Source organism: Pogona vitticeps, chromosome 11 (genome assembly GCF_051106095.1).
Source record: "Pogona vitticeps strain Pit_001003342236 chromosome 11, PviZW2.1, whole genome shotgun sequence".
NCBI lineage: Eukaryota > Metazoa > Chordata > Lepidosauria > Squamata > Agamidae > Pogona > Pogona vitticeps.
The window spans coordinates 24,909,541-24,933,975 of NC_135793.1; the positions used below are offsets into that span (position 1 = coordinate 24,909,541).

Genomic DNA, 24,435 nt, shown 5'->3' on the forward strand with positions numbered 1-24,435 from the left:
AAACTGTGAGAATAAATGGCCAAGCCTGGAAATGATAACAATGCTTCAGCTCTTGTGTATGCACTTCGGGAAATAGATTATTTAAAGGGGGGGGGGGAAGCAACCTGCGGCCACTTGCAAAGACTATCCCCAAGTTCTACTGCTGAAATAAACAGCACTTTAGAGAACCAAAATTTGGTATTTCATTAGTTTTGCTACTAGAAAGTAATTTTTTTTTTGCACTCCAAATGCATTAAAATTAATGGAAGTCTTTTATTCCCTGCTCGGATAAGTGGATGGGTGTGTGGGGGGCATCCAGGGGAAAAATACTCCGTAAGTATGCAAAGCCCAGTGTCTGCTCTCCACTGGTGGTTGACGTTGTAGATGGAATATGCTGGCCTTCCATGAGGTTCGTGCCACAGATCTGTCCTGAAACACATTAGTCTCTTTGCCCCGGTGCAGGGCTGTCAGGCCTTGGGCGCTGCAGATATCCCAGACTATGACTCTCAGAATCCCAAGCCTGTATTGCTAATGATACAGGATGATGGGAGTTGTAATCCAAAAGACCAGGAGTGCCCAAGGTCAGCCACCTCTGCTTTGGGAGGGGGGCTCTCTCTTTCTGTCTAACGCAGAGCTGGGGCATCTGTCATTTTTGACTCCCTCTAGTCCAAAAAGAGGGATTTTCCTAAGCCATCTTCTGATTGTGTCTCCCAGAGGTGTGTATGTGTGTAAAGAGGATACAGTTGTGAAGCAAATCAGGCCTATGTCACTCACGGATCCTTGAAAGCAGCAGAAGATAGAAAAACCACGAAACAAAAATAAAATTACTAGTTTGTGCGCAAGACGTTACAGAGCGGTCATGATAAGCTGGGAATCTATTAGTGTTCCAGAGACATGATTAAGGCAGACCTTCGTGACAGACCAATTGTAGGCATGAAGCATGTGCTTACCTCCTGGTGGCCAATCAGGAAAGGAAGTCCATGTGCAAGTTACAGAAGGCATGAAAAAGCTCCTGCTGTGACACGCTGGTGTTCTCAGCACTTGAGGAATTCCCTCGTCTGATGACTGGTTACCTAGAACTTGGCTGTCGGTCTCCACTTCATGTGGAAGGGAGTTCCACAGCCCAAAAGCAGCCACTGAGGTGCCGCCTAATGTGCAGCTCATATGTTCAAGGTACAGCCATTTGAGGCAGAGAAAAGTAATTGGAGTGTTGGGAAAGGGGCTTTCTTGGATTGTCTGGGGGAATTCTGGTAGTTATAATCCAGAAAGTAATTTTTTCTGAGCTTTGGGGAGAAACTCCAAAACATATCGCCCTCTGCTCCAAACCTGTGAGCCTTCGCAGTGGCTTCTCCCACCGACTCACTTGTCGGTGCGAGTGACACTTGTACAGCTGTCACCATGCTGGTGAGTTTATATGAATGATTCATCATATTTTCCCCCTCCTGATGTAAGTAGGTTAAGTGGGAAGACTGACTTCGTAAAATGCATTTGGCACTTCTGATCTGCAGACATTTATATAATCCTCAAGAATCCCTTAATTGATCCAGGGAGAGGGCTTGGAAAGAACCCCTTTCCCACAGACTGGATTTTGAATAATGAGTCTCGCCCCCAGAGTGCATGCCCTGTTTTGAACTCGGTGCCCCCTTACAGCGCCCTAAAATTTTTTTCCATGCCTTTCCAGTTTCACAGAAGCCAGGCTCCCACTCTTAATTAACGTGAGCTGCTCGTTTGGAATCAAATTAATTGAACATTTGGAAGGGAAAGGTTCGCTTTGTAGACATCCATTAGTCTGCATTTTAATCAATTAGCTCAAGCAAAATTGGCTCAAAGGGGTCCAAGTTTCAGACGCATCTGCTCCATCTCAAAAACCCATTGGCGTTGATGCCATAAACTTTGGTGAGTGGAGCATGTGGTCAACCACCAAAGGCAAAAGCTAAATGCATCATGACGTAGGATGGTTTTCACATTTTATTCCCCCTAACAATGCAAATTTCTACATGGGAGGCCAGAACTGAAGATCTGAAGCCTCAGGTTGGTAAAACCAGCGCTGGGGAACTTTCCTAGAACCCTAGAATGACAGAGCGAGAAGGGCCCTCTTAAGGCCATCCAACCCAACCCCCTGCTCAAGGCAGGAATCCCGATCCAAGCAGATCTGATCGGTGCTTGTCCAATTTTCTCTTGAACTGCATTGGAATGCTCGCCACCTCCCAAAGTCATGGGTCCCATCGTTGTACTGCTCTAACAGTTGAGATGTTTTTCCTGATAATTTAGCTGAAATCTAGCTTCCTGCAACTTGAACTCATTGTTACGTGCCATGCAGTCTGGGATGATCAAGAACAGATCCTGACTCTCTAGGGTTGTAGTGGAACTACGACTCTCATCATGCCTCTGTCTAGAGCGGATGGGAACCGGAGTTCTAAAACAGTTGGAGGGCCATGTCTCCCCCAGTCATACCATAAATTGCAAGTCCCATTTCCAAACTGTGGATTCATCTAGTGTCGAGGCCAAGTTTCTTGAGAAACTGCTCAGCTGGAGTTAGGTAGCAGTGGCACGATTCAGGATTCTATTTATTCATTAAAACACATAGGCTTACCTAGCATGGTTTAGTGGATAGAGTGATGGACTAAGGCTCAGGAGGCCTGGATTCAAATTCATAGACATGGAAGTTCTGGGGTGTGTGTGTGTGGCATGTGGCACTGTGAAAACCACTTCTTAGATAGTTTTCACTTACCTTGTAAGCCCTAATCGGGTTTCTATTAGTTGGCTCTGACTTGGTGGCACAGAGGAGACACATTAAAACACACACATATCTCGGCCTGTGTGCTCTGCCAAAGTGATGCCCAGCAAGGAAAACAAGACAGATAATTAAAAATGAGGATCTATGCGATGATTTGAGGAAGGAAGGAAGGAAGGAAGGAAGGAAGGAAGGAAGGAAGGAAGGAAGGAAGGAAGGAAGGAAGGAAGGAAGGAAGGAAGGAAGGAAGGAAGGAAGGAAGGAAGGGGAGGGATAAGGAGAAGGGAGGGAGAGAAGGAGGAGGAGGGATGAGGAGAAGGAAGGAAGGAAGGAAGGAAGGAAGGAAGGAAGGAAGGAAGGAAGGAAGGAAGGAAGGAAGGAAGGAAGGAAGGAAGGAAGGAAGGAAGGAAGGAAGGAAGGAAGGAAGGAAGGAAGGAAGGAAGGAAGGAAGGAAGGAAGATTTTGTGCAAGGACAGAGAACGAAAATCTATAAGCAAATGCAAACGGCCCCATGCAAATGGGAAGGCCATGTGCTGCGGGGAACAGAGACAAACAGGTGCCACTGGCGCATCAGCTGTGAGCAGACAGTGGTGTCGCTTGTTCAATGTTCTCCCTGCTGTCAAGGCCACTCAGCTCAGTGACAGCCTGGCTTCTCACTGCGGTGGGGCCTTGCTTTGTGCCATTTCTCTGACAGGTGAGCATGTTGGAGCGCATGCCAGATGTTTTCGTGGCCATGGGCCAGTAGAGGGCAGCACGTCCCCAGTTTCAACCCTAACCACCACCTTTATCCATTATCCATTGAACGTGCAATTTTCTTTTGGCTTAGAATTAAGAGAATTTGCAACTTAAAAAACAAAACAAAAATAAATAAGTGACAAATGTAATCCATTCCGGCCAGGCCTTGGGAAGTTACTTTTTTTTAGTTACGTCCGAATTTATGTCAGCAAATACTTAATTCAGCCTGAACAGGATGAATTAAGGTTGCCACCTTTTTTCATGAGAGGTGTCTCCACTTTAACACCTACATAGGAGGTGGGAACGACATGGTGTTCTCCACGCAGGGAGCAGTTGCATCTGTTACGTCCAGCTGTCCACTGCTGGAGACAGGGGACTCAAACTGACAAACCTTTAGTCGGAGGGGATTCGTCTCTTCGGCTTTCAGCTGTTCCCTTTCGGGTGGAGGAGACCATGTTCTGGCCCTCCCGTGTGGCACGTTAAACATTGCCAACCCACCCAGAGCAGCAAAACACACTCTCCAAACCATGTCAAGGTATACAGGACCTTAAAGCAGCTGAACACTTTTTTTTTTGGCCCACTAGCATCTCTTCCCCCTCCCTGGAGGAAAAAAAATCCAATAATACTATGCTAATGATAATATGCTGTGCTAAGTCTATGCAAGGAGATCAGGCAAAATCCAAAGGAACCGAACCGAACCAAAAAGACAAAAGCGTCTTTAGCACCCTAAAACAAACATCGGCCTAATTACAGCATGTAACCAATGAACATTTAGAATGGGAAATGGATCTTTCATCTACATTTCACTCAACATTTCCTTCTGTTTCTTTGTGTCTGACAAAGTGGACTTGTCCACCAAAGCTTACAAAGAATCTTTCTCAATTATTTCATCTTGATAATCTATATATGCATCTGTTAGTAGGTTTTATCATTATGTATCTTATTGTATTGCATTTTATTTTATTGTATTTTATTACTCCTGTAAGCCGCCCTGAGTAGACTTTGTCTAGAGGGGCGGGGTATAAGTCCAAATAAAGTACATTAAAATATAATAGTCTTTAAGATGCCCCGTGTTTTTCTCTTGTTTTGTTCCTTTGTGTTTTGCCGAATAGGTTATATTTTAATGTAAGCTTCCGTGGACCCATCCACAGCTCCTGCCATGAGTGGAGATTGCCCTCTCGTGGCTGAAAGACTTGCGTGCACAGTTCTGCAAAGCGAAGCGGACAGACCAAGAGTCTTCCCGCACTCTGAAGATTGCTAATTTTATTTCTGGACTGTGCCCTGCCTTTCCAGAGGCACAGCTTGGTCTCAGTGGAAATGGAAAAGGAGCCTCTGTGACCATCTCCTGGCCGGAAATCATAGAAGAGTGAAGTTGGAAGGGGCTTATAAGGCCATCAAGTCTAACCCCCTGCTCAAGGCAGGAATACAAATCCTGTGGTGACGATGCTTCTGGGGGCCGGGAGAGACGGCTGGTTGAGTTCCTCCAAGTCTCAAGGCTCTGAGTAAAGTCTCCGCTTCTCCAGATTTTTTTTTTTTCAGGGGTGGGGGAAATCTCAATGCAAGCAGCACCAGACAAGAGGAAAATAATGTTTTGGTTTTATCAGTTCCAAACAAAGACACAGTTAAAAACTCAGTGTTTTATTGGTCGCACACAGCAATTTGTTAATTTAAACAAACAAAACATTTGCAGTATAAAAAAAACAGGACACGGGAAAACCCGAAGCCTCACCTCCCCACATGGCCACAAGTCGGGACCCCCGGGGTTTAAGGTCTGGCTTCTTCCTGCACCAACGTCTCTGCACGCAAGAAAATGCAGTTTTAAAGTCACAGCTGTGGACGTGGAAAACCTCACCTCTCCCAGGGGTGGAAACCCCTTCTCCTCCATGGGTCACACAGCCCAGGTTGTCCTCTGAGAAAAACGCGGGCATCTCCCACACTTTGGGCCTCTTCACGACAGAGGAGGTGGAAATGGAGGTGAGATTACCGAGAGGTGGAGGGGGGTCATCATTGATGTAATGGCATGTGATGGTGCGATCCTCCTCCCGGATGATTGTTAAAAGGTATTCGCCCGTCGTCAGAAAACAGGAAAACTGGCTACGTGCTTACGAGGACCCTAATGGGTTGCACCAGGAGTATAAAATAACTCTGTCCCTGAGGTCAACAAGGAAGGAAGTTCTAACGGGCAACATGCTATGGTTCTCTAGCAGGATTCTTCCCCTGGATTTGTTGGGATTTGAACACAGGTCCTTCCCCACAGAAGGCGGCAGTTCTGCCACGGAGCCTCTGCTCTTCCACGACACGTCCTCCTCCTGCAGCGGCTACATGGTCCGGTCCTCTCCAGCTACCTGCTGATGCCTTCTGATGGATAATTCTACAATGTGGACGTCCACAAGGACCAGAGAAGGGAGGGTGTTGTACAGCTCGTGTTGTCTCTGGGTTTCAGGACTGGCGGACTGAGAACGCACCCCTTGGTGCAATTATCTTAAAAGGGGGAAAAATACACCCCACTGACCCACCCACACAAAGGGGGAAATCTGTGCGTATTGAAACTTTCAACAGTGTTGGAAGATTGTCCAATACAAAAGGCAGCTAAATGATGGGACTTATAAGTGGCTTGGGTCAGCGGGTAGAGCTTGATCAAGATAGAATTAAACTAAGAGGTAACTGCAAGTGAAAATCTGGAAGGGCCATCAAACTGTAGAAAAGGCAAAAAGTGGTCTTGAGATTGTAATGCAAACAAGAGGATTTGATAACTGTATATTTGATGTTCTCCTTCTCCCCCCCTTTTTTTTTTGGTCTATTCCCCTTACCTTCTATACCCCTATCCCTAGTTTTTAAAAAAGGCCGGGGGATCTGCAGGAACAAGAATAATGTCTCAAAAGAACAGAGACAGTATTCTGACCTCGTGCTGAGACCCATGAACATAAAAGGCCGCGGAAGAATAAAGTGTCGTAAAAATCAGCTGCTCGGCTGGCCAGCCAGCCACCCTACATTCTGAGAAGAAACATACAACTGGGCACAGCTTCAATATCAGAGTAAGATCGCTTTGAAACCGCCAAGCTGCTAGTCCTCATGACTGTGAAGATAGGCCTGAAGGAGTGCAAACCATCCCCAGAGAGAGACAAGGGGATTGTCAAGATTTTTCTGGCCATTTTGAGGCAAGGCGTTTCAAAGCAGCAAAACAAAACTAAGCAATGCCACGTAATTTAGAAACAAGGAATAGAAATAAATTATGCACCATACCCATATATTGCAGACGCCTCTTTCTATAGGTAGTCTACTCAGGGGTAAGCCCCACTTGAGTTCAGTGGCACTTACGCCCAGACATTTGTGCTCAGGATCATGACCTTAGGTACTTAACAGGGTTCTTGATCACCCACCAAACAGAAGGTTCTTCCCTTGACAGCATCCTGCACCCAGGAGGAGAGATCTGCAGACACAGGCGCTTGAGGGACCTGCCTCCAGGCTCCGTGGATCCGTCATTCTGTTGCTTTGTAGTAAAATGGACAAGTTCTCAGAATAAATAGCATGGCTTCTGTCTATCAACCCAAGCTTTGGGGTCTCTGGGGATGAAAGGGTCAGCCTCCGGTTGTCTCCTTCATTCCATCTTGTACACGTAGCTGTCCACCGTTGGGATCTCAAGGTCTCGCTCCTTGACCGGATCCACCATGTTCTTATATCGTTCTCCGCGGTGTGACTCCAGGGACGGCCCCCAGGTGGGTAAAGGCTTGCAACAGGTGACGATCCGCTGAAGGGGAGTGGAAAAAGAGGAGAGGGTTTGACTCAACCCGGGAGCACCAAAGAGGGAAGGGTGGAATGTCCGGTGGAACTCTGTGCCACAAGATGCAGTGGGAAATGGCTCGGAGGGTTTTAGAAAAGGAAAAAGCAAGGGTCCCATGGCACAGAGGAGACTCACCTGCCACAAGGTGCCTTTGGCTTTCACTATCTTGTAAATCGCAACGACAGGGATCCAGACGAGACAGGACATGATCATGCACCAGCCAACCGCAGATCCCCAGGCTGGGTATTTGACGCTGCCATACATAGGAGCTGAAAAGGTGACCAAAGACCAGATCAAGATGGCCTGTTTGGGCAACAGAACAAGAGGGAGGAGACCATGATCAATATTTGGACTCTCTGAGCTGAACAACATGAGTGTCAAGACTGTGGATGCCCCCTTCAGCTGTGGGGCTTCCCCACTGCTCCGCATCTGAGCGATCGATCAGGCAGGCACCTGAAGGCTGGTTTTTCCTTTCCAACGACCAATCAGAAAATAAAACAAGCTGGTCAGCAAGAGACAGAGGCGAGGAAAGGCGACCTGCTAGGAGAGAACAGCCGTCTCTCTCAGCACCTAAGAAACAGCTCTTCCCAAGGATGGGCTGAGGACCTCACCTAGCCTGACCTTCTGCTTTTGAGTAAGTAAACCCACAGCTAGGGAAGGTCTGATCAAGGTTAACACTGTGCTTGGCGGTGCCGAGGACGGCCCTTTAGACTCCGTTTGCAGAGTGCCAAGGAGAAAATGTTCTTTGAGCTTCAGCCCAATATCGATACACATTCTTTCTTCCTTTGCAGGGGGGACCCCCTTGGAGACGATGCTGGAGGTTTTGAAAGAGAGGAATCTCACACCAGGCGGCAGGCATGGAGGACCAATGGATAGAAGCGATGACCTTCCAAGTGGCCACGAAGCAGAGGTGGCATCTCACCCAGCAGTGTGAGCGTGCGTGCATGCCTATCACTTTATCCCCAGATTTCTGGGGAGATGCCCCTCTAGCAACAGTTCCAAGGCATCCAGGCCATTAACCCCCCCCCCGTCCTGTGCTGTTCGTCCTGCCTCCCACACTCAGAGGCTGGCATGAGGTTGCTCTTTAGCTATCGCAGCTCTCCCGTTGGAGTTGCAACAGAACGTTGCAGTGCGAAGAACGGCTAAGAGCTCCTGTCTGTCAGCCAGGCCTTTCTCAACAATTATCCCTTCCTCCCACAATCTCTCCCATGGTTTTGCCCATCTCCCTTGTCTGAGCTCTTATTATTATTCAAAAATACTAGGCACGGTCAATCAAAATTAAAACCTTGACTGGTATTGACTGGTAGGGTGACATGTTTGCAAAAATCAATGATTTTTTTGAATCGGAAGAAACCATTTTTAGTAGCGACTGGCGATTGTTTTAAATGGAGAGCCTAAGACTCAAGTTGCAGAAATTTGTATGAAGAGGAGAATGACCTTGCCTTGCTTCCATATTCTTGGGATTCCTCGCCATCCTCATCAGGATGGTGAGTGCTCCAATCCATGGAGGCATCCAGAGAAAACTGGACAGCCACCTTTCAGATCGACTTTGATTCAGATTCCTGCCTTGAGCAGTGGGTTGGACTAGATGGCCTTAGAAGCCCCTTCCAACTCAATGATTCTAGGAGTCAATGATTCTATCATCAGTATCATCATTGTCGTCATCTTCTACTCTACCTTTCCATGACTAGGTATAATTCAATAAAAGTAACGGTTTGAATGAGCCGGGGAAGCCACCAAAGGATGTTTTTTCAGAAAAGGGGCTGGCCTTGTAGGGATCACAGGAAGGTCAGGCTGGGACTAGAGGAAGGCCAGATTCTGCACCAGGGCCTAAGGCTCACCACCCCTGCTTTAAAAGAACATGCATTGCTGGATCAGGTGGGGATCTTAGCTCCTTCTAAGAGCAACCTCACATCACAAGTGCGAACTTGGTCGAATCGGTTCCTCTTGGTGGCAGAAATCTCTTGCTGCCCGTGGTGGCTACTTACGAGTAGGAGGCAAGGGGTGATGAAGAACCAGCATGCTCTCCACCACAGCCAGAAGAGGAAGCTTTTCTTCCCAATCATCATCTCGATGTCTTCGATAAAACGGTTTCCTCCTGCACGAAAGGGACCACGGATGGCAAGGTTAAAATCATGCCCGGGAATAGTCATCATCCCTCAGCTGCCTCCAGGATGTCCTGCAGAGACTGGACTTAGATCTGGCAAAAGACTTGGCCAGAACAGGATTTGTCCCCTCTTTCGAAATGGGGGTGGGGGAGAAAAATTAAATCTTCAACAGGGAAAAGAGCCTCTCATCTTTGTCCAGCCTTCCAATATCTACTCTAGTTGGCCAAGGCTGTCCGGGGGCTTGAACAGAGAAGGGTCTTCCCCTTCACCCATGTAACTGGAGATACCGGGAACAGAACCTGGATTTTTAAAAATGATTGGGAAAGTTCCTTTTTTGGACTTTGCCGGAACCATGCTGTCCGACGGTCTCTTTTCTATGGTCTGCATCAGTTCATCTCCATGCAAAGAGCCGATCTGTCCCATAAGGAGATGGTTTTCAACAAGCCCAAATAACTCTGGGCAGAGCCATTTAAAATAAGGCACTGCAAGAGATTCAGACGGATCTCAAAGGCCAAATCAGGCACCAATGCTTACCATAAATCCAGCAAATTCCTGCCAGCTCAAGGACAGCCGCAAAAAGGATCCCCCAGCCGGCACAGAAATGATCCACCAGGTTGACCCAGTAGATTCCTGCCTGCAAGAAGAGAGGAAAAGATGAATTCCCCACAGTTCTCATAAAGGGTTCATCCTTCCTCACCCTTGAGATGAAAAATCCCCAGAATTGATCTTTATAGGCCAAGAAACCCAGTTCATTGTTACTCCATGTTGAAGTATGGATCATTGTCTTGCAGATCCAGGGCAAAATCAGCACCCGATTCATGAGTAAGGGGCAAGTAACAGTCTGAGATTATGGGCTGATTTCTAAGCACAAGAAACTGCAAATAAAATAAAAAGAATTCTGTTACTCTATTGAGAGGCCATATAGTATTACTAAAAGATCGACCTCCTTCTCCTCCGAGGTGCCTTCCAATTCTGCAGTTCTGTGATCTCCATCAAGAGGATTCAGAGCAATATCAAGAGAGAGAGAGAGAGAGAGAGAGAGAGAGAGAGAGAGAGAGGAAGAGGGATGGAGAGGGAGCAACAAAGAGCAATTCCACCATGGAAAAATAGATCTGGAAGGAACCTTGACACGAGAGTCATACTCATCTCTCGGTATGGCTCTGGGGCCCCCTGTATGTGGCTGAGCTGAAGGGACTCTGGATGCCTGAACTGCCCCTGGCAGGAAGCCTACCTGGGTGACGCAGACGAGTCCCAGGAGGAACAGCACCATGCACAAACCCAGCGTCACAGGGATCCTCATTTTCTTCATCAATGTCGGGTAGATATCTTGGATGGTGGTTGTGAGGGTCTCTGGGGAATAGAAGAGAGGGCGCCGTGAATGCCTCCTGGCCAAAAAAAGACACCCGCCTGACAAAGGCTTTGGCTCTGTCGGTTCCAGCAGGTTCACTGCCAAAAGTGGTGCTGTTTATGTTACCGCTGTGTAAAAAAGGGCAGCAGGATTTGGGCCGTTAATTTAACTTGTTAATAGGTTCGATATGGCAGCCCTAATTAAACACATGGTCAGACTGGCCCACTGCCTTGTATAAGTCGTGCTTTCATCTTGGCATCAATGGAGGTGGCAGGGGAAGCTGGACCGCAGATGTGTAGGAGACGTATAGTGAACAGGAGACAGGAGATGACCCCAGCAGCTGTGGAAATGCTATGAATCCATTCTGGATTTTGTTCCGAGCTTTACAGGGTATATCCAAGGTGCTTGACTCCATCCTCAAAATAGGTTCAGCACCTTAGATAACTCCTGTAAAAGTGGAGACAAAAACCCGGAATGGATTCACAGCACCTCCGAAACTGGAGTCGCTGGCCGGTAATGATAGCACAGCTTGTTTTAATTGCTGCTTACCTATGGTGGCAAATTGAGAGTCGAGACCCAAAAGCAGAAGCATGAAGAAGAACAGAAAGGACCACAGCGGAGCGACCGGTAGCTTTGAAAGAGCTTCTGGGTAGGCAACAAAGGCCAGGTCGAAGCCTGCAAGTGGGAGAGAAGCAGGGACGCTGTGAAACAGGCAACAGAAAGCGTCTTCTCTTACTGTTACAAGGGAAGTCATGCTGCAGACCAGGGTTGGCTGGCGGGGAGCCAAACGGAGACGTCAAGGTGAACCATGACTCGGATTGCCACCATCTGTCACCACCAGGTCTGCGACCAGTGGTGGGATTCAAATAAATTAACGACAGGTTCTATGCCTGAATGGCAAATAAATAAATAAATAAATAAATAAATAAATAAATAAATAAATAAATAAATAAATAAATAAATAAATAAATAAATAAATGCCCAGGACAGTGGGATCCGATGAGAGTTTCTTCTACAGTGGTCTCCCTACTGCCTATCATCGCAATTACTTCTCACATGATTAAGATATCTGGATAAGTGTATCTGTTTGGGCATGCCGCTGCTGTTAACCTCACCATGGGCATGTGCCAAACACACACACACCTCACAGTGGGTGCTTATGACCAGGTTTGACAGAGAACTGACACATCTCTCCTTCCCTTTACCTCCTATTTCACCCTATAGCTCACCAGTAAAAATTGCTTCCATCCCCTTTCCTGCTCCTGAAATGACTGATAGCCCTGCTTGTTGTTACCTGGAGGCTGCCTTTGCACACCTGTTGAGGAGTTCTTCTCCCCCCCCCCCCCGCTTCCTTCTGGCTTGGAAGGTATGGTCTCTTTTCAATCTGTTGCCACTCCACCTCAACCCCACCACCTCAGTCGGTCCAGAACACTGCCAAAGAGCCCGAAAAACCCACAACAGCCAATATCAACAAATGCTTGATTAGTATGCTCTCATGTATGTCTTTTCTGGAGAATGCTGCCTTCTCATGATGGTCCCTCCCCCTCGGAGTCCCTCCAGCCCCCACCCACCCCCCATGTTGACCTGTGGTCAAGATGCGTCTGAATGTCTGGAGAGAAGAGTTTCAATTCCCCTTATCTATTGATATGTTTATGTGTTTTCCTTTCTTGGCCCTGGATATATTGCCTTCAAGAATAGTAAGTCTTACTAGTGTTAAAATACTGATAGCTGTCTTCCTCCTTCTAACAGAGTGGGCCATCTCTGTGTGCCATTTGTCTCCCGAAATTGTCAGTTTTGGGGCAGGAGGAAGAGTTCTTTGTTACTCTAAATGAGGCTTGGAGGTTTCATCTCTTTGTGGTGTGAGTGACTTTTCTATTGCATACTTGCTTGCGTGGATCAGTGAGACTGTCACTGGTTCATGCATTGGATATTCTCTGGGATTTAAAAAAAACTGTTTCTAGGCAGAGCAACAGTCTTATGTGGTACCTTTAACTTGAAAAAAATCATAGTAAAACGAGGACGGTTGTTTGTTTGATTGAAGCGGTCTCGCCCCAAAACTTTTCCCCTCTGTGTCCTGCCCTCATGCCTTGTCAATCACACACCCCCGCTGCCTCGAGGCCATGGGCTTTCCTCCAGTGACATCAAGGACTCATCCTCCCCCCTTTTCCCCCAGTGACACCTCTGCTCTTTCCAGGGCTTTATCTCTCTCACCCATATCCCACCTCAGACGGCTCAGTGTGGAGTGGGAAGGGAGGCAGTTAATTGTGCCCCCTCCCCCTCGCTCGTCGCTGGTCACCTGGCCCCTCCTCCTTCATTCATCTCAGGCCAACAAACGGTTCTAAGAACCAATAGTACATTTAGGAAGCGGTTCTATAGAATAGGTGAGAACCTGCTGAATCCCACCTCTGTCTGCGACCCGTCATGCCTTGAGGATGTTGGAAGACAAGAAGACCTTCCCTGGAGAAGATCAAGATCTCCATGTCTTGGGCTTCCAGCTTCTCACTGTGAGACCGGGATGTTCGCCCAAGGAGGCATGCAAGCAGGCCACCCACCCTCCATGTTTCTGCCACCTTGGGGGCCATGGAATGGGGAGCCAAGATTTCTTCCCTGGCTCTGAGTAGGGTATGCATTAGAAGGGTTCTTCTCCTGTCGTTCCACAACCCTACACTCCAGTGACGGGGAACACGTTGGCTTTTCACTCCAACTCCCACCCTTCCTCATTATGGGCTGTTCTGGTGAGGATGAACAAAGTGCAGGTCAAGCACCCCTGGAGGTCCATAAATTCCGCCATACTTGACCTTACTCGAGAACATCCAAAAAAGATGATAGTGTTGCTTTGTGCTACTGGTAATTCCGCTATTCTTGAGGCTGCTGCTTCTGCCCAGGTTTTCACCCTGCCATATCCTCAGCACAGACAGGAACCCATTAAAACACCATCCTTGTCACCCCAGGAACCCACCAGAATCAACCACCTCCGAGACCTCCTTGTTGGCCTGAAATGCCATGTGTCCCAGGATGGAGAAGATGGCGAAGCCGGCGAAGATGCTGGTGAGGCAGTTCGTGATGCAAACGAAGATGGCGTCCGAGTAGCAGTTGTTGTGGAATTTGTTGTACGAGGAGAGGGCGACCAAGCCGCCCCAAGCAACGGAAAGGGAGAAGAAGATCTGGGTTGCCGCATCTTTCCAGACCTTGAAAGAAGAGAAAGGAGGGACATTCATTCATTCATTCATTCATTCATTCATTCATTCATTCATTCATTCATTCATTCATTCATTCATTCATTCACTCTTCTCAAGAAGGACCCAAGGCAATGTTGGGTTGGAGGTGGCCTCTGGGCTGCTTCGACTCACCTCTGCTTCCATAAGTTTGGTGAAATTAGACTGGGTTCCGATGTAGTACTCAATGCCTTCCCGAGCCCCTTCCAGGGTGGCCCCTCGTACCAACAGTATAATGAGGACGACGTAGGGGAAGATGGCGGTGAAGTAGACCACCTGTGAGGAGCAAGGCAAAGATATCACGGTTAAGACCTGGAATGGAGAAGAGGACAGTGAAGAAGGTAGAAACAAAGGAAAGGACATCTGAGATAACGGTGGAGTTTCTTTGAAAATGATCCCAAGCGAACTCTTTCTCGATAGAATGCAGAGCAGAGCTTGCGAAAGCTCTGTGCAGCACAGCTCCCGGGGGCCAGGCTGATCGGGAGATTCTGGGAGGTCCTGTCCAGAAAATGGACTTTTTTCTAAGCTCCAATATGTTCTCCATCTTGAACCACTCCACCCAGAGACATTCCCTCAAGACTGCTGGTCCATCAAGTCCAGCTCTGTCTGCCCTGGCCTGTTTAGCTGGACAGAAGAACTTGAGTGGAAATTTAGCACTCCATAATTCAATCACCGTCCCTCCTTTCATCCTAGAAGAACAGAATCAGAGATCTGAACGTGACCCAAAGTCTCATCAGTTCCCAAGCTGTACTTGATCTTCTCCCATAACTACAACACATCAATGGGCATTATCTGTTCTCCCTCTCTTGCCCTCTTGCTCATTTTCATTCACACTCCCTCACTTCCATAGGCATGGTTGTCCATGGGAACCAGGTGGGGAGAAAGGGTTGCTTTCTCCCTACGAATCCCAAATTTCATTATTGTTTTGATCCACCCAGACACCGCCACTATGTTGTAGCTGAGTGCGCTGTATACATAGATGCTGCTCATGTACTACCATGTGCCTTGCTCCCCCTCCAGAATAATCCTGTGCCCTTTCTTGCCCTGGTCAATATTTCACTGGAATCTAAGCCTGTATCTAAATTGCATCTATAAAAGTGGTTTGATGCCACTTCTGTTCCCAGGGCTCCGTCCTACAGAATCCTAGACACTGAGGTTTGCTGAGGTCCTTAGATTTTTCCGCTTACATGCTCCCATGCTTTATCCTGACTTCTCTTCCCCAGTTGCAGACCCCAAGATTCCCTAGGATGGAGCTGGGTCAGTTCAAGCAGTATCGAACTGTTGTAACGACAGGCGAAGACACGCCTGTAGTCCTCTCAGCTGAGACTCCCCCTCTGAAGACGTGCCATGGTCAAGAAACTCTGCCCGCAAAACTTTTCTGTTTTTCCAGGAATTTCTTTCACAGCACTCTTTCAATAAGCTGGTGGATGGAAGAATCAAATGCCACACCAAACCAGCTTAGGGATGTTACGTTAAATGCTAATTTTAATGGAACCGCCCAACGGGGCTTCCATGCGGTGAGGTGAGGAAGGGAGTTGGCCCTATGATCTTCCACTTTGGATAATCTCTGTGCTTCAGGGTGTCATTCCGATCTTGTTGGGCCGGTTCTTCTCTCACAAACAAGCCTTTCTGTTGCTGCATTGTTGACACAGTTGGCCAACCTCTTTTGTGCTCAAGTGAACCCTCTTATTTTCTTCAGAAAACTCTCCAAGGAGCAAGTTTTTTTATCCCAAGGAAAGCCAGGAAGTGGACATTAAATATCCCAAATCAAAATATGAAGTTATTGGTCAGAGTCATCGTGATGGTGAGCTGAGGGACCGATGCTCATGCCTCCCTCACACAAGGGATGGGTGCTGCTAAAGATGCCCAGATAAATAACATTATCTCTTTTATATCAGTGGTTCCCAGTCTTTGGTCCACCAGCACAGCTGGTGGTTAAGGCTTTGGGGAGTTTTAGTCCAAGAACATTTCAGAACCCAAGGTCGGGAACCTTGTTTTAGATGACAACCCCCAGTGGCCATGCTCTGTGGAATATTCTGGGAGTTGTTATGCCCCCAAAGTAATATTTCCAAGATCTGGAGGCAGCCTGTTGTGATTTTGAAAGATACCTTTCCTGAAGACTTGATTCCTTTGAATAAGGCCATCGCTACAATCAGCCAGGAAAGGAGGAGGCAGAGAGCTAAATACCAGACAACCTCCCCAGTGTCTTCTAATCCTGCCGTTCGCTGAAGGACCTTCTTGCTGGAAAACCAAAATGGAGGAGAACGTCAACAAGAAGATTGCTTAGAATGTACCTGCCACAGCTTGGAGGGTTGCACAAAGACACAACGTGCACAGCCTCCAAGACAACTCACAAAAGCTTGTCTCAGAATAATTATTTCCCCCAGGGTTGGCAACGTCAAGGAAGGTGACTTCGCTACCTTCTCCTAGAGGGGTTTGGCTTCAAGAACCAACTGGAGCCAGGCAATGTTTAAGAAGCAATGGGAGGAGAAACAAGGATGATGGTGCTTCAAAGGCCAGATCTAAAGACAGCCTTGGGAAATGCCTTCACCACTTCCAATGCTTCTTCTTCCTCCCTCCAAAATGGAGGTCCATCCAAAATATGGACTCGTGGTCATCCTGCTGGAAGTCACAGGTCCAAAGGGCCATCACCTTTTGAAGAGCAAGACACCGACACAACATGTTGCCCTACTCAAGGTTTCCTGTTCTCTCTACGTTTAGCTACAATCTTCACAGTAGCTGGTCTGAGTCGGGAGAGAATGTTTTTTTTTTTCCCAGCCACAAATTATTTGCCTAATAAGTTCTTCTAGGGCCACTAAAATGTTACAAAAGGTGCATAACCAGCTGACTTATACCAGGTCACCTCACTCAGTATTGTCTATGGCCTTCCACCCTGTTGTGTACTGCCTTAGTTCACCTTGCTCAGTATTGTCTACTTGCGCTACCAATTGTTGTTTGGAATGGTAAGTCTTTCCCAGGGATGCTGAACTGGGCGGGGTGTTACAAACAGACAAGCCATTAATTGGCAGCCCTTCCCTTTGTGAGGGCAATCCCCTGCCCTGTCCCCACAAAATTACAAAAGATGTTGCAGTCAGGAAACAGTCCACTGAATGGGGAAAAGCAGCTTTCTGAGTACCTACTTCCAGTACTGTTCACTGGGGACCTGGGTTTTTGCATACACGATGGAGTCATTGAGACACGTGAGATTCCTGCTCTCAATCCAAGAGTAATTGGCATGGATCATGGTCCCGTCAGGCAAGGTGGCGTTGCAGTCCGACACTGAAGAGGAAGAACAGGCCATGAGGAAGGGCTGGCGAACAAGCAGGTTATCTCGGCTGCGGCAGTAGCTGTGGGCGTGATTAGCAGCTTTCATGCCATTACTAGCCAAATATATGTCCGTATATCTCTGTGGGATGGGTTGGGGGTGGTAGGAGGGGCACCGTTTGAAAACATGAACCTCTCCCACAACCCACAACCATGGGGACCTATGGAGCAAAAGCCATTAGCTTAGATTGTTACAAAAAGGAATGACTGATGGATTCCACACACCCTTGCAGATACAGATAGACTTTGAACTGTCTACATCGCATGGTCTCTGGCTTCCTCTAATGGCCAGTTCTGGCAAATACACACTGCAAATACATATCAATAGGTATTTCTGGGTTTTTGATTTAGTATCAAAAACCCAGAAAATAAGTGGATAAGTGAATCAGCAGATTCTGCAGATAAGCTGGTCCTACTGCATATAAATTCATGGAGAAGAAAAATTACCAATGGCTATTAGAAACCAGACTATAAATTACTCCCAAACCAGAGACAGCATCCTTTTGGACCCCAGCAGGTAGAGAAAATGAGCCGGAGGCAGAATTTCACTCAGCTCCTGCCCATGAGCTTCTCATTGGGGCATCTGATGGACTAAGGTGTGAGCAGAACAGAGGTCCAGACGGACATTGGCCTTGATCCAGATGGGCGCTCCTTGTGTTCTTGTGATAGATCCATAGCCCTATGGGGAAAGAGCGGTGCGATGCCCCACGTGAGCTACCTTTCGGGGTCTTGCTGCACAATTCATCGGCCCAGGCTTCGTCGCAGTCTGACCAAGGAAGCACACTTTGGAAAGAGGCAAACAGGTAGTAGAGGCTGTAGCCGATGATGACGTTGTAATAAATGGTCACAAACGTGGAGATGACGACCATGGTGACTCCGACTCCTGGGGAAGGAGAGGGGGAAAAAGGAAGGATCTCACCACAAGGCAACAGCTGAGAAGCAAATAAGACAAACTCGACCGTTTCACTTCCTGAAATGAGCGTCAAGCCTTTCCCCCACCCCCACCCCATCCCTGTATTAGTATTTCCTTCTAACAAACTGAAAAGGCTCTGCCCAGTTTCAAGTGGATTAATCATTTTGTCCTCTCTCTCCTTCTGGAGAAATTCAAGAAGATCAACTCCGGTAAGCTGAAATGCTCAGTTCCTCCTTCTTAAACCCAAAGTTGCTAAAATTTAAAGAACAAAACACCTGTTCACAAAACATAAAAAAGCAAAGTGTAATGCTTATATAACACCCCATAGCACTAAAGCACTCTCTGGGTAGTCTATAATTTAATGATGTAGACCAGTGGTTCTTAACCTTTGTTACTTGGATGCTTTTGAACTGCAACTCCCAGAAACCCCAGTTAGGACAGCTGGTGGTGAAGGCTTCTGGGAGTTGTAGTCCAAAACTCCTGAGTAACCCAAGGTTAAGAACCAGTGATGTAGACTACACATTGCCCCCACCCCACTAACTTGGGTGCTCAGTTTACTGACCTCAGAAGGATGGAAAGCTGGGTCAGTCCAAAGCCAGCTATCTGGGATTGAACCCAGGACAAGGTAGATTTTTTTTTTAAAAAAAAAAAACCCTGCTAGCTACCACATTTGCTCGGCTTGCAGTTTTCGGGACCATCTCCTCCATCAGGTGCAAGCAGTACAAAACTTTGATTACAAATTCCCAGATACAGAGCTCTGTGATTAAACCCTGTCTCAAGGTGAAGTGTCCCCTTCAGTGGCTTCAAACATCTACTCAGATGCTTGGGTTTCTACGTATTTGCCTGCTGTCCGGTGGCTGTTGCTTTATGTGTATCCTGATGGAGAATTCTGGACAACATGAAAGCTTGCAGAAGTGTCATTCCTTGCAAGGAAGTGATTGCCCACCCACGGATTTTGCATCTGGTTTTATTCCATTTTATTTGGCATCCCTTTTCACAGACAGGAGCCATGGTGGGTGAAGGATCCTGGGAATTGCTCTCCATGAATATAAATATTCCAAGCTCCATTATTGGACCTTTCCAGCACGAGAGGTTCCCAAGGGGGATTCTTCTCTTCCAGTTTATGCCCCAGTCTTCTTCAAAGAAGAAGCTCAGGACATGGGGCACAGAAGGATTCCATTTCCTCTCCATGCCAGCCTTGTGAGGTTGACTTGTGAGGTTGACCATGCTTGGCACAAGGTGGTCCAAGTCGCTCCATATGAAACTACCTTCTTAGGGAGACCCCATGGGCTCCTTCCCTGCCGTTGTCCTTCCGCCGACAGGCAAAGACCTGGGTCTTCAGAAGAACATTCAGCAGTTGGACAACTCCTGGCTTTTAACATTCTGTGGTTGTACCTTGGTGGGTATGCTTTAAAAATTAAACAATTTTGCAGTTTGTAAAACTGCTTTCCCTCCCTTGGACCCAGTGGGCCTGCTCTGTGGGGACTCCCTTTCTGGATTTGAGCCAACCTGTTCTGAATCCCAAACGGAGAGCCAGGAAAGAGAGCCATTCCCAGGGACTTCTGTTTCACATCTCTTCCAGTGCAGCAGAAATCAAAATGGGATTAAAAAGCAGTAAGAACAATGCCCACCTTGTAAAAGGGGTAGAATGCGCCAGACGGAAATCGGTCCCAAGCTGGCAAACTGCCCGAGGGAGCATTCCAGGAAGAACAAAGGCAAGCCGGCCAGCGCCAGCATGATGGCGTATGGTATCAAGAAGGCCCCTGCCAAGAGAGCAATGTGGTGATGAGATTCCCGATCCTGCAGCCCTCGGCAGGAAGACATGCAATGGCAACAAGACACACAATGCTTTGAAGGACAATGGCCCCTCCGGGGGGAACAAAAGGATTAACAGCACAACGGAAACAGCCAGAACAAAGGAGCAAACAGGTCCGCAGGCGGCACTCTCTGGCATGTGGCGGATTTCTGTTGGTACAACAGGACACCCAGCTTTGGAGTGCTGTGTAGAGTCTAAAGGCTGCCTGCTGTTATGCCAACAGAGGTTGGCATGAGGTTGAAAATACAGACAGGATGGGTTGCCAGACAGGGCAGCTTCCCAAACGGAATTGGGTTTAATCTGCCCAGGAACTGGAGGTTCATCAGCCTGACAGACTTAGGAGGGCATGGAGCCAGGATGAAGTAGGGCTGAGTGTCAGTGGTGGAGGTGCACTGTGCATTCAGCAGAGCTAAGAGGTCTGTGCTGGAGGGGAGGGTGTTCAGGACAGCACCCGTGCCGTCCTGGCCATGCAACACTTCTAAGCTATCCTCCTCCTAACCTGAATACAGTACAAGCAAACAAGGGTGTACTTGAAAAAATGCAAAGGTGGGCTTTAGGTATTCCACTCATTTTTGCAGACATGGGAAAAGGCACAGAAATGGAGATTGGTACCATAAAGCTGGAATCGCAGCTTCGTGTTTTTAAGATTTAGAAGATCTGTGCTTGCAAAATGAGGCCAGCAACCAGACCCAACAAAAGCTTGAAAAGCATTTGCTGAAAGATAGTGGCCTTTGTAGTCCAGTGCATGAAACCACCAAGGCCCATAAGGCTTAAGTGGGATGGTCATCATGAGAGGGGAAGAGCTGCAGTGAGTTTGCTATCACTCCCCATTACTAATAAACCAGAACAAATTATGACTAATAGAACAGAGGAATGTATAAAAACATAATCGCCCATAAGTGTGTGAAATTACGAGCCTGTCAAAGAGGATGGTGTGCCTATTCTATTAGTCATTCATGCACTTAGGGATGAATGGGGTGCGGGAGAAGGGCCTTTAGGAAAGCTCCACCTGGTTGTTCACCAGCGTAGATTTTTCGGCTCACCCCAGGTGACCCGCTGAGCAGTTGTTCCTTCTGACAAGGCAACCAGCTCTAAGCAGGCCATGTCAGGAGGCTGTTCTGTGGAAACTTTCTTGATGTGGACGCAGAGAGCAAAAGAAGGGACTCCTACCTCCTCCATTCTGATAGGTCAGGTACGGAAACCGCCAGACATTCCCCAGCCCGACCGCGTAGCCGACCATGGAGAGGAGGTAGTCCGTTTTGCTGGACCAGTGTCCTCGCTCGGCGTTCTCGTCATCTTTCTCTGCAATCCTCTCTGTGGACAGGGTGAATTCCTTTGGGAAAGAGAAGAGTCGAGAGAGACCGGTTCACGAACCCATCCATATGTTTGCCTCCTGACACGTTGTCCCAGAAAGCAAGAGCCAGTGGGATCGACTGAGGGGCTAGGACTCAGGAGACCTGGGTTCAAATCCCACCTTGGCCACAGAAACTCTCTGGGACGTAGCAATGCTAAAGCCATTCCTTGAACATTTCACATACCTTGAAAGACTAGGTTAAGATCACTGCAAGTCAGATGCAGCTTGACTGCAGAGGAGAGCAAAAGCTGAGCAACCCCTCCCCTCAAGAGGGGAGTCAGACTCAGTTTTTACAAGCTCCTTATGTTTCACTGATGGAGATCCCTTCTCGCGTCATACCTTTCCATCTCACACCATCTTTTCAACGTCCCTTTGACCTGCGCCTACAAAGCTTCCTTACACGCCACCAACTAGAAAATTCAACCCAAGGGCTGAGTTCCATTTCTGAGATGATCTTCCGGGCAGCTTCCTGTGGTGGGTGGGGCCAAAGGGAAAAGGGGAGGGCCCCGAAGCTCCTCCTAGAAGTATTCCTGCCAATAATCAGGAAATGTATTGGAACTTTTAGGAACAGGGGTGCATCTGCTCAGGGAATCCCAGAAGGCTGGATTGGATCTTAGGCCACAAGATTGCCAGTGTGGCACTAAAGGATGTTTGAGAGACTGGTACACAAGAAAGGGGGATACAATGAAAGCAAGGATAAAGGCAACATGAGTCACAACTGGGGCTGTGCATGGTTCCCTCTGATTTGGCTTAGAGGTCAATTCAGGGTTTTGGAATGAACCCCGATTTAGTGCGAAGTGCCCATGATCTTAATAGATTTGAAAAGATTGCTTTATCGCTTTGCACTGAGGCCCATTTTGGAAAGAGGAGATACTAAAAAACAATCATGGCCTGTCAAGTCAATTTGACGTCTGGTGACCCTTTTCAGGGTTTTCTAGGTAAACAGTCCTCAGAAATGGTTTCCCATTCCTCCCATCAAGATGGGACGGTGCAGCTGGCCCAAGGCCACCCAGGCTGGCTTGGTCTCCCAGGAGACACAGTGGGGAATCGAACCCCCAGCTCTGTAGCCAGATACCTAAACTACTGAGCTATCTGGCCAGCCTGGGTGGCCTTGGGCAAGCTGCAGAAGATACTCAGGAGGGGAATAAATCGGCTCCATTTCTTACAGCCCACTTCAAGATCTACCAAGCATTTAAAAAAACTTGCTTCCCTCCAGAGGACGGCTGGAGCGATTTGCACCCCATCCAGTTAGATTTCTGCTCTGGATGCCAACTGAAATGTAAATGTAAAGACCATGTCCCTCAAAGCTTCCAGTGGCCTTCTCTTTGCTCCAGATGTGAGAAACCCTGGACATTTGGCCCCTCCATCTCTAAAAAAAGCTCCTCTCTCTCTTTTTTTCCAGCAGCAGAAAAGAAGCGAGAGGACCGACTTCCAGGACTTCCCCAGGGCGAAGCCAGCCTGAGGAAGTCAGGAAGAAGTCATCGCAGGTGTGTGTGTTTTTTTTTCTCTTTCCTTCTGTTGCTTTGTTTGTTTCCCGGAGGAGAGGGAGGACTCGACGGGCATCATCCCCGTGTGGGCTTCCACCCGATGAGCTGGCACCGGCGATTCCGGCGATTATGCATATTATCCTACTTAATGGCAGCTCCTGTGGCTGCGGCCGCTTCGTCAGGGCATCCTGCAGGACCACATGCCACCAAGCCCGCCTCTTCTGGCAAACACGTGGGAAGATGATTCCTCGCGCCGCAGGGTTTATCGCCCCTGCTCCGGTCCCGTGGACGCCCGTGGTCGGCCGCTAAGCGTTCGCTCCTCAGGCCGGGGACCTGTAAAGCCCGGGTACCAAGGGCACGTTGCCCTGGGCCAGCGGTGGCCTCCAGCGCATCTCCTGGCTGTTGAGAGGGACCTCCTCCTCCTCCTCGCCGCCGCCGCCGCCGACCCTCTGTGGTCCTCTGCGGACTCTTAGCTTCTCAAGGCAGGAAGGCTGATGCTTTAGAAGGCGCCCCGCTTCCCAGGGTGTTTTAATTGCATTTAAGACCCCCCCTCCTTCCCACGGCTGGCACGGCTGGCCTGTTAAGTGTCAGCTCCCGGGGCAGAGACCTTCCCCTTTGGAAAAGAAGGGGCCTTTGTGGGCGCCTCTGGATTGGGCGCATTCTAGGGGTCTCCGGAACCCCTGGAGTCCCGGCATCTCAAAAGAAAAAGAGAGGGGGGGAACTGTCTTTTTTGGAAAGACAAGGTGCCAAGGCTGGGAGGGGAGGCGAAAGGGGGAGAAGCTCTCTGCGGTCTCCTTAGCCCCCCCTCCGGAATCCTACACTCTCCAGAGGCAAGGATGCCCGGCCGGGGCTCCCCTGGGCTCTCCTTCCCTCCTTCGGCTTTCCTCCTCCTTGCGCCTCGGCTCAAGATCCGGAGGTTGGTCCTGGGGCGATCGCGCGCATCCCCGTCCCGCTCCGTCCTCTGGTCCCGGCCGGGCTCGCGCTCCCACCTTCCCGGCCGGCCGGGAGACCCCCCCTCTCTCCGCCGCCCCCCCCCCGAACCCGCCGCGGGCTCACCTCCTTGCCGCCGCAGCGCAGAAAGGTCGGTAGGACGAGCCACCCCATCGCTGCCTCCGCTCCGCTCCCCGCGCGCGCGCTCCTGCCCGCCTCCCGCGGCCGGGCAGGTTTTATGGGGCAGGCCGGGCCGGGCCGCCCCCTCCCCGGCTCTCTTCCTCCTCCTCCTCCTCCTCCCTCCAGGTGGAGCCGAGGAGGAGGCGACGGGCCCGCGGCAGGTAAGCGGCAGCGGAGCGCACCTGCAGGGGACCGGCCGGCAGACAGGTTTCCACCCCGGCTTCCCAATTTCCCCCCCGTCCCGTCCCCGGAGCCCCGTCGTCCACGCCCCCCATCCCGGAGACCTGTCCAGCCCCTCCAGCAGCCCGGGGGGTGGGATGGGGGGGATCCTCGCCCGCTGCCCGCTGGCCTCTCCTCTTTCCGCCGGGCTCCCCCGGGGCTGCCCCTTGCGCGGTTCCTGGTGCCTTTCCTCCTCACCCCACGCGTCGGTGATCTCGGCCCTCGGCTCCCTCCTGATTTAGAGCGACCCTTTTTGTGGCTTTTGAGATGCTCAAGGAGGGAGCATCCGGCTGTCGCCGTCGGAGAATTTCT

The 24,435-nt window shown here is 49.0% G+C and overlaps 1 protein-coding gene across 1 annotated transcript; it reads right to left on the reverse strand.

Annotated features, from left to right (window-relative positions):
* Nucleotides 1-5,032: 5,032 nt before the first annotated feature.
* SLC6A14 (solute carrier family 6 member 14) lies at nucleotides 5,033-23,995 on the reverse strand. The gene is made up of 14 exons (XM_072981133.2): nucleotides 23,851-23,995; nucleotides 21,124-21,286; nucleotides 19,769-19,900; nucleotides 17,943-18,107; nucleotides 17,041-17,179; nucleotides 16,009-16,141; nucleotides 14,036-14,176; nucleotides 13,645-13,873; nucleotides 11,235-11,360; nucleotides 10,569-10,687; nucleotides 9,872-9,971; nucleotides 9,218-9,327; nucleotides 7,365-7,532; nucleotides 5,033-7,196 (listed from the first exon to the last, which is right to left on the reverse strand). Exons 1-14 carry the CDS (start codon nucleotides 23,896-23,898, stop codon nucleotides 7,047-7,049), a joined length of 1,923 nt encoding a protein of 640 aa, XP_072837234.2. The 5' UTR covers nucleotides 23,899-23,995; the 3' UTR covers nucleotides 5,033-7,046.
* Between the last annotated feature and the right edge of the window lie 440 nt (nucleotides 23,996-24,435).